This window comes from Tubulanus polymorphus, chromosome 4, assembly GCF_964204645.1.
Source record: "Tubulanus polymorphus chromosome 4, tnTubPoly1.2, whole genome shotgun sequence".
In the NCBI taxonomy this organism is placed as follows: Eukaryota; Metazoa; Nemertea; class Palaeonemertea; order Tubulaniformes; family Tubulanidae; genus Tubulanus; species Tubulanus polymorphus.
In genome coordinates this window covers 25,346,678-25,356,805 of record NC_134028.1, presented here as the reverse complement: position 1 = coordinate 25,356,805, position 10,128 = coordinate 25,346,678, and the positions used below count along the sequence as shown (strand labels likewise).

General features: G+C 39.3%; 1 protein-coding gene across 1 annotated transcript; it reads left to right on the top strand.

Annotated features, from left to right (window-relative positions):
- The first annotated feature begins 61 nt into the window (after positions 1–61).
- On the top strand, positions 62–703 carry LOC141904502 (GTP-binding protein Di-Ras2-like). Its single transcript, XM_074793092.1, has one exon. The coding sequence runs from the start codon at positions 62–64 to the stop codon at positions 701–703; it is 642 nt and encodes a 213-aa protein (XP_074649193.1).
- The last annotated feature ends 9,425 nt before the right edge of the window (positions 704–10,128 follow it).

The window sequence follows — 10,128 nt, the reverse complement described above, 5'->3', positions numbered from 1 at the left end:
TACGTATAAAAGTGACCGAGGCTTGTTTGTCGGCATCATTGCTCTTTTCCATTCGGCCACGATGAAAACTCAGAAAGTTCGAGTCGTGGTATTCGGCGCGGCTGGTGTGGGCAAGACGTGCATTATCCGACGGTTCACCGAGAGAGAGGTGCCCGAAAAACTCCACAAGCTGATGCAAGTCGAAGACGAGTATTTCCTCAACTATTTCTACCGGTTCAACTCTAAGAACGGCAATGCTTATAAACTCGATATTTTGGACACAAGCGGCGCGTACGTTTTACCGGCTATGAAGACGTTGGCGATCGAGAAAGGGAACGTTTTTTTTCTCGTCTATTCGATCACCGATCCATCGTCGTTCGAGCACGTTTGTCGCGTGAGGCAAGAAATTCTGTCGATGCGGGATGAAAAGTCAATCCGCATATTTGTACTCTGTAATAAAGTGGACAGTTCATTGGAAAACGCCTACGCCGAGGAGTCAATCGTAGTGAAAGACTGGGGCTATGAATTCATCAGAACATCGGCCCGACTGAACATCGGAATAATGAACTCATTTATGCGTGTGATACCGTCCGGAGAGTTGATAGTCTCCGGCCATCGCCGCAAAGAAGCGATGCAGTCCGAGCTTGGAATGAGCTATTTACAAAAGATGAAAGCCAGAAGAATGAGGAAGAATCCCTCGCAGAGATTTTGTACTTATTTATGAATTGTCCTCTTCATGTTTTGTGTTTTTATGCGAAAAACGACGGTTTTGTGTCTGTTCCGTGAAAAAAAAACTGATCCAACTTTTCAAAATGTGTACAATGCTCTCGACCGATGTTGTTAAGATTGAGTTTAATAGTTTCAAAAATATATGTTTCGTAGTGTAATTTCGAGTTGATTTAATTATTTTGTTTGCAGTCTTCCAAAATTCTATCCAATTTGGGGGTAGAAGCGGCGGGGCCAGGCAGTTTTCGGTTTCGTTTGACGAATCTTAAAATTCGTTATTTTCAACATCAGATTTTAGCCATCTTTTAACCGCAACCTGTGGAATTGGATCTTGCCCGCAAATATCGATGCTCTGTGTAACGGCTCTTTTCAGGCGAAATGTGAACTCTTTTAAGATTTAGGTCTTGTTAGGTTATAGGTTTGGAATCTTTTATGACGGATAGGTCAGATGAGAGTCGATCGATTAACTCAGCTATCACCATGACTTGAACCAATGAACCGTCGATACTAACTGCGCTTCACCTAAACTTCGAGTATATTTCGAGTATATTTCACGAAAAGTGTTATGGCCATCTATTTCCCGAAATCTGATTAAGCTTCTAGGAGGCGAAGAAGAGAGGGAAGAAGGTCTCAAATTATCACAATTTACCTCCATTGGCAGCGAACGGTAGCAGAACTTTCCTCTACGAAATCGATATTGATATTCCACATTTTCAAAACACAATTCAAAGAAAAAGTTCAACCAAAATCCTACGGTCCAAAATAAGTTAGATAAAGATGTCAAAAACTGAACAAGTGTATATGTTTGTTTTCGAGAAAACACTTTAAACTCTAATTGGATACCGGCAAAGCGATGATTTAACGATAGTACGCGCGCTGGGATCGTTAGTGGCACTGAGTAACCGCGCTTCAATTTCCTTCTACATTTCAAATAAATTAGAATCAACTTTTCTCATAAGTAAATCAATTTTCGGTTAAATGCGTAGCCTGCCGGTGAAATCTTATATCTATCCGATGACTTGTTTGATAATTTGGATTTGGCAGCCTAATAATCTATTTCAAATGTCATGGAAAATGAACCGGTTTTCACTACTCAGTCTATTCGTATATGTAGTTTTTCCTCTTTTCATTTCTTTTTGTCGGTCTAGTTTGACTAAGAGTTACAATTAGTTCCTGAAACGTAGAACCTTACAGACACAAAACACAACCGAGAATTGAAAAAGCGCGCCCGGACTCGTTCAGAATCGTTCACCACCAGGATTCGAACCCAAATTTCCGATGACGTATCCGACGTCGATTACGATTAAAAAGAAAACCAATTCGACGAATATATTTTCAAAATTTGAAACCGTTTTTTATTGAATGATTATAATACAATGTTATTGTTCAATACACTGTACAATGTCAACGTGTATTATTTAGAGTTATGACATGCGACGTGTGTATAGATTGCGGCGTGTGTGTGACATTCATTGAGGCGCACAAGTTAGTTTTAACAACACTTAAATTCAGGGGTGAGGATAGCGGCGCGCCTTAAAACATGAACAGAAACACGGTAACATCCATCATATGTAATCTATCGAAATAGTAAGCGAGGGAGAGAGAGAGTTTCCAAACAAATTTTGATAATAAACGATTAACAAAAGAAAGAAAATGACCCTGAGTAGACACTGTCTATTTTTGATATCCTAAAGGCGGACTCAGGTCGGCCTGCGATGAGTCGCTGTGACCGTTTGTGACCGACCACCTCAGGTCGTGAGTCGACATAAGCCCGTCTTGATATCCCAGGAAGAAAAAAAAACCATTCTTTTTACTATTTTACAGTAAAATGAATTATAAAATTTGACTAAAGATAATACGATCCATTAGTACCGTATTCAAGTACCAGTTTATAGATTTGTCTTGGGTGTATACAAAAGATGTAAACAAAAGGATAAAGGCATAAAACTGTTTGTTTTCTTTAATGGTTATTCAACCATTTGAACGCTCTACCGAAGATTCCAGGATGAAATCTGACATGCTTATAGAATCCGAGATCCAGATCCAATTCCATAAAAGTTTTTGGTTGAATTTGACTCAGCTCAAGTTGAAATTAGTTCTATTTTAGACAATTTTGGGTGAAAACTTAAACCAGACACATCATTAAAATAGGTTAAAACTGTAATTAGTTCGATCGGAAAAGTTGATTCTCCAGAAACGTACTTATAAACACTCGAAACGTCTCAATGACTCAGGTTCAAACTCACTAACACTCTTCCAATCAACACCATCAACAATCATTCTAAAAAAGCATTCTTCACCTTAAGACAGAAACGATTAAAACAATGAAGACGGTGTACAACATACATTCGATAGCCAACTAATAAAAATATATCTCAACAATCTATTAACTATTAATCTAACAAGTACAAAAATTCAATTGATGTTTCTATATACGTTCTTTTATTTTTTCTCTTTTTTTTCGAAAATAAAACCGCCATCATCACATCACGACCACATTCAAATTTACACACAATAGTAGCGTAATCAAAATTACCCGTACAATTCCCACTTGGTAGCAACATAAAACATATGTATATGTTGCGTGTTTATTTCTAAAAAAAGAAGATTCACGACGTACAGAATGTAATCTGAAAGATACCAACACACACTGCATCTGCCCTGTCCCCTACCACCTCCCTCTCTCCCTTCTCCCTCTCACCCACCTCCCTCACCTCTCACCCATCTCTCTCACACACCTTCTCACCCATCTCTCTCTCTCTCTCTCTCTCTCTCTCTCTCTCTCTCTCTCTCTCTCTCTCTCTCTCTCTCTCTCTCTCTCTCTCTCTCTCTCTCTCTCTCTCTCTCTCTCTCTCTCTCTCTTTCTCCCTCTCTCTCCCTCTCTCTCCCTCTCTCTCTCTCTCTCTCTCTCTCTCTCTCTCTCTCTCTCTCTCTATCATTCAAACACTTTTACTCAAAATTTACAAGCTTTGTCATAATCCAATAACCAACTCGGCGCGTACTCAGGTTTTGCGTACTTGCTATTAGTGAATGACTTAACTTCGTTACTTCAGGATGAACGTTACATAGTATCGATGTTTTTCATCAAATTCTTTTCTCGAATATTTCCTGTTGAGATGTCGACATCATAGCAATCTAATACTCTTTCATCCATTCTCAGAAACATCGCACACTCCGTGCAACTGATGTCCCTTAATCATAATTAGACATATTGCAAAAGTGCTACTATATATCGAATATCCCTATCCTCTCTCCGCCTCACTCTCTCCTTATCTCACCCACTTTAACTCACTGTCTTACTATCTTTTATACCCCATCCCATCCCCTTTTCTTCCTCACCCCCTCCTCTCTCTCTCTCTCTCTCTCTCTCTCTCTCTCTCTCTCTCTCTCTCTCTCTCCCTTAAGTCTATACTCTATATAATATACAATTAAATGCATCCATGAGATTCACACAATCATTGAATTAAACTGGAATTTGTTAAATCTTGGTAACGCCATCATAAACAGTACAGTATCCAAGGAACAATAACTGGTCAATCAAGGGTGCTAAATGTTATACAAAATTGAAAGTAATTCAGTTTTCAGCCTGGAATCTTTACAGTAAGTGAAACACATTTTGACTCAAAAATCCCACACACCAATCAGGAAATAAGGGAAGGTTTGACACACTTGTTTATTGATCAAAACCGCAATACATGTATAAAGACGTCGTCATATTTTTGTACCCGGTCACGTATCGCAGTCTTAACTTTCCATAGTAAAAAAGAAAAAACTACATAACAAAAGATGAAATGATTTAAATCCGATTCAAGAATTTCTTTAGATTCAAGTAACGCGATTACGATACAAAACTTGTCATTAGATAACTCTGCACGCACGAGACTAAAATTTCAAACCAAAACACAAAAATCAACACAAAACATAACAGCAAACAATTTATGAAAAGAAGAAACCTCGAGGGGAATATCAGATACGAATTACTTATAGATAATGCACCTCGTATGAAATGATAGATCCGTCGCATTGGATTCAGAGCTATATAAAACTCACCGACGACAAGCACGTGTACCAGGTTCTATACCACAATTAATCCGAATTCTGTTTGACTACGAACATTAAGAATTTTTTAGAATTTTGAAGAATAAATCGTTAAGCCGCGATCACAGGACATTGTTAGTGATTTTTAGTGTGAAATCGCTCTCTAATTATGCACGCGCCAAATGTGACTGGGGTCTGGTTTCGGGCCAGTTTGGCCGGCGCCAAATCGTCTCCGTGCGAGGTCTGCCCGGAAATCTGCGACGCGATTATCGTTCTATTTGGCGCAAAGGGGAATTCATATAGATTTCTGCAATAAAATAACGGCCAAAACTCTTGCCCTTTATTTTGTCATGCCTTGATTGCACAGTGCGTATATTGTGTGAGTGAAAGTGGTAAAAACGTAGATACAGTCGGTGCCTTCGTTTCTAATCTATATTTTTGTCCATAAAAAGCAGGTTTGTGAGCGTCGCGCGCACATCACATCTAGAGTACTTTAAAGCGTTTTTCTTCATTTTAAATATTAAACAACGTCATGAAATGTGATACAACACATCTAAATAGACGAACAATTTGGTATTTTATTCGTGATAATATAGTAGGATATATTTTCACCTTGTAGCAGCTAATTCAGTGGGCTACTATAACCCTCTCATAACCTACTACAGACAGCAGCCTTCAGAAGAATTAAATCGATGCTTTTTTCGAATTTTATTATTCACGTTTCACGACGCTTCCAGAAAGGACAACTGCCTCGTGATCTGACTACGTAACTACTTAAAACGCAGACCCGGTTTTTGAGCTCTCGGTCATAATCTGACTCTTGAGTCCGGAGACCAGAGAACCGCGGAACTGGTTTCTGTGACAGTTCAAGTTGAAATTCTTTCATTTCGAATTATCTAACATCCGAGGTCAAAACTGGCACCGGTGGTTTGTCTTGTCAGTTCTTCTTTAAACCAACTCAACTGACTAACAAAATCTTAGGCTTCGGAATTAAAACCGGTCAAATCAGCTTTCGCTAGTTAAGAAAAAAAAACAAAAGCTTTAAAGGAATGCAACAACGGTAGTGATATATTGGCGTCTGACTGATGTAGGGCCACATAAAAACATACTGTTTTACCGTACGACACTATACTAAAATATTGTCATGGGTGAATTCGGGGAGCGGCTATCATATTCTGGAAGGTCTAGTGTCTATATAAGATCTTTGATTTCAACTTTAAATATCATTCTTTTTCTGATTTTATCATCGGCCGCTGTCTGAAGTCGTCTGCAGAGTTGATATCTACAGCTCTTTTATAAAGCAGTGTTTTCAACCACTGTGTCATAATATAGATAATCCATATGTATATATTAACATGTTCGAATTCATATCATTATATATAATGTGTGTTATCCGCGGATTGAATTATCAAACGGCATTATGAGTACTCCGAGAAGAATTAAATAATACAGTCTTACAAAAGTCAGATTTCACATCTTGCATCGTATTTTGAAATCAAGATGAGAAAATAGCGATCGTAACCGGTCGCGCGCACGCCGAAATCGGTGTGCCTCGCTGGATCTGTATAGCGTGTGCGAGCCGCTTGGTTCGATATCAATGCCAGCAGAATCATCACGACGTTCGTTTGATTAGAACCATCAAGTTTCATCGATAACAAGTTATAAAAAATGCATTTTTTTTCAAAACGCCGCCAGCCGCCCGAAGAATGTGGAAACAAGATGTATCATCAGCATTGTCGCTTTTTATCAAAATAAACCTAGAAAAATCAAACTTGATTAACAAACGAGAATTATCTTGGCATTTGAGAATTATCAAATTTGCGCATTTTCAGTTTGTCAGATCCAGGACAAGAAGAGGCCTCGCGAAATCTACATTTTCAACGGTGACGAAACACACGCAGCCTGAGGATTTTTGCGTTGACTTTCTAGCAATTATTGCTCGTCGCAATAAGAAATAATGATAATTCAAATGGAAGCACTCGTGTAGAAAAATGACTTAAGTCTTGTGTGTTTGTGTCCGTGTACTCATGCCAGATACCGATTAGTACATTAAAGTAGCCAATGAAGAATCATACGCATACTGTTCATATAGGTTCATCGTAAAAAATCAGTTTATCCTTAGCAAATTATTACGAAATACGCCAGGATTCGAATGGGTCACATTGGAAAAACTACACGTGGCGAGTGTTAGCGCATTGGTTTAAATCTCTTAACACATTGGCTTTTTCATTGAATACTTATTAACACAACGTTCTCGTGACCAACGCACACGGCAAAATATTTGTTTCGCCGAAACAGAAAACATGTTTTTCAGAAAACGTTTTTGCTCGTGAAAAACGTTTTTCAGTTCGGCGTTTTGTGTTTTGCCTCCCTCGCACACGGCATTACAAAAAACCATCGAAAACGTATTTTTCACGAGGAAAAAACGTTTTTTCGGTGCCGTGGGCGTTGGGCTTAACTCCGCAGGATAAGCGATTGAGTTGAATATTGTCTATAAAAACTGGCGCCAGTAAACTATGAACATTCGTGCTAACAAAAAAACAAAACTGACATCATTTTAACCTGGCAAGATCGTGGCTCTCGTTCAATTAAAATTAGGAAGAATTCCAATTGAAAATGGAAGCAAAGATGGCTAGGGATTGATTTTCGCAGAGGTAATGTAAGGTTATCTCTGATGAAAAAACCCTCGCTCTATACCTCTTTCTCAAATTGCTATACAGTCAACCCCTGATATACCGCCCTCCTATATATCGCCACCCCGCCTACCGCCAGGTTTTCTCAATTTATCTCTATACAAATAGATAGTAAAACACTCCCGATATACCGCCATACTCTCTATACCGCCGAAATCGTTCTGCACCGATGTAGGCGGTATATCGGGTGTTGACTGTATTTCTAACGTTGTTGATGCAAGAGAAACCTTATCATTCGTCATATTCGTTTTGAACGCGTTAGTTCGAGTTTATGTTGTAGTAAGAACTACTGTACTTTCATTGTCTAGTTGGAATAACAGCATTTTATCGTCGACGAAGTATCCCTCTGTATACGACCGATTCTCATCTCAGGACGTGCCGGGCGTGGTCGTCTCTGTGACGTCGGATATGTTTTGCGTTCTGGGGAATATGGTCGCTAGCGACACAATGATCGTAGTTAGATAAATGAAGAAAAACAACCGGTCTAAAACGAGCGCCACAATTCGCCATTCCAGATTCACTTTGGCCTGCGCCTCTTTGTCCGTTATTCGGTGCATAATAGTTCGTATTTGGCGCCTTATTTCTCTGACGTCTGATTCAAGAGAATGACTTAGATGAATCGGAGATTTGTCCGGTGAGGTCGACTCGGCGTGGTTGCGGGCGTGATTCCCGTCTCGGTAGACGTCTGACATTTGGAATTTGTTATATTTTAACTCTGGGCATTTGATTTTCTTCTTGTCTTTCGTTTTACCGTCGGTTTTGACAGTTTCTAAACGTTTTTGTTCTTCGGGAATGATTTCTCCGCGCAAACACATCAAACACGCGAGGAAATCCACCATCACCTACGACACAAAATGAGAGGTTGAAGATAATGAGTTCGAAACGACAATTAAAACCGATCAATAATAATAACAACCACGTGCTTATCCCACTAGATGGCGCGCGTATCGTATGGTAAGTCAATATATATTAACGATATAAAACATGGTGCGCCATCTAGTGCGTGCCGTCGGTGCCCCATCCTCCCTCTGCAGGGACTCGAACCTGATGGCATCTCTACACTCAGCCACGGCACGAACCCCTGCATCAGTAGACCGGGTGCGCAGGTACATGCGCAGCTTTCCGAACGAAAACTGGCGGCACCAATCAGATTGCTCGTTGTATAATCGTTGAGGCAAATTTCAAGGAAGAACTATAAATGGGAAACCCCGGGCTAAAATAAAACGGGATTTCTGATTGGCTAAAAATCACATCATCTGAACTGCGCATGTATCTGCGCACACGGTCGATAATGGCAGGGTTTCGTGCCGTGGCAATCTCGATGCCATCAGGTTCGAATCCCTGCCGGGGGAGGATGTCGGTGCCCCAATGACCTGTAATACTTTGTAATACATTGTTGTAATACGGTACGTACCAGTTTTAGCCATCTTGGTACACGGTTTTTTCTATCACCACGGAAGTATAGGTTTATGACTATAACGGACAAGAACGTTGACAGTGTAATGAGAATCATGTTTAAGCAATAGTACGCACCTGCAAGGAAACATGAGGGAAACTGTGAGATATTCAATCGTGAAATTCGTCATGATCGATACAGTAAATTCTACTGAAGTCGGATCTTTTTGGACCGTGGAAATGTGTCCGATTTGAGCGATTATATCCTCAGTTGATTGAATATCTACTTCACGTGGAAAGCCATAAAATACAATTTCAGTTAAGTGGTTATGTGCATTTCTCCGGTGTTTGGCAGATCCGACTTTCTAATGGAATCTACTGTAAAAATACTACAATATAATGTGAATGATGTAATAAAACAGATAGAATTAATATCAGTGATAGATTATAAATTGAAATTGATATGTATTAGAGGATTATAATTTCTTAGTTGATATATCTTAATAATCATTTATATATTTGTAATAAGTAATTCCCCTCTTTTAAGGAATGATCATCATTGTTTCGGCCGAAAGGATTATTTCGGATGATTTGTTGACAAATCGTTTGTGGCCCGATTGAACCAATAAAGGTCTCACTGCGACCGCTGCGTGTGACGAACGCAATAACAATTGAATAATAAATAGCGAAGGTTCCAGTTCCACACAGTTTCCATGGTTAGTTTTGACTCCATAGGATAACCATTTGATAAACCCGCCGCAAGTGTTGTGAAGATGATACAGCAAATGCCAAACTTTGAAAAAGTAAAACGATTCCGAAAAGGTTTCCTAATTTTGGTGTTTCGTAACGATCGGGGAATAAACAGTGTTCAAATTACGGGCACTCACCGGGGTTCGAACCCGGTTCTCGTACGGCAGACCAATGGAACTAATCTGATTGGTCTGCGGTTATACTACTGAAGATGACTATTGGGATAAAGTTGACTATATTGATAGTCATCTCCAGGAGTCGAAAATAAGGCATTTACTAAAGGAAACATTTCCTGACTACTGTAAACATTTTCTTTTCTAAGTGGGCGATTTACTGAATCAAATCCATCGCCGATTCAAATCAGTTCACTTCCAACGCTTTGACATCTGGAGTCAAGTTCTAACTGAGAAATAATGAAACTGGTCCCAGGATGATGATTTGATATGATTGAATTTTAATAAATATAATATTAAATTCAAAGTGAAATCACACGTGCATTTAGTAAGAGAGCTGAAAGCGGACGGATAGAATTTTAAAGATTACGAAC

Excerpts from the sequence above, each read along its gene's own strand:
- LOC141904502 (XM_074793092.1), top strand. The coding sequence starts at position 62 with ATGAAAACTCAGAAAGTTCGAGTCGTGGTATTCGGCGCGGCTGGTGTG.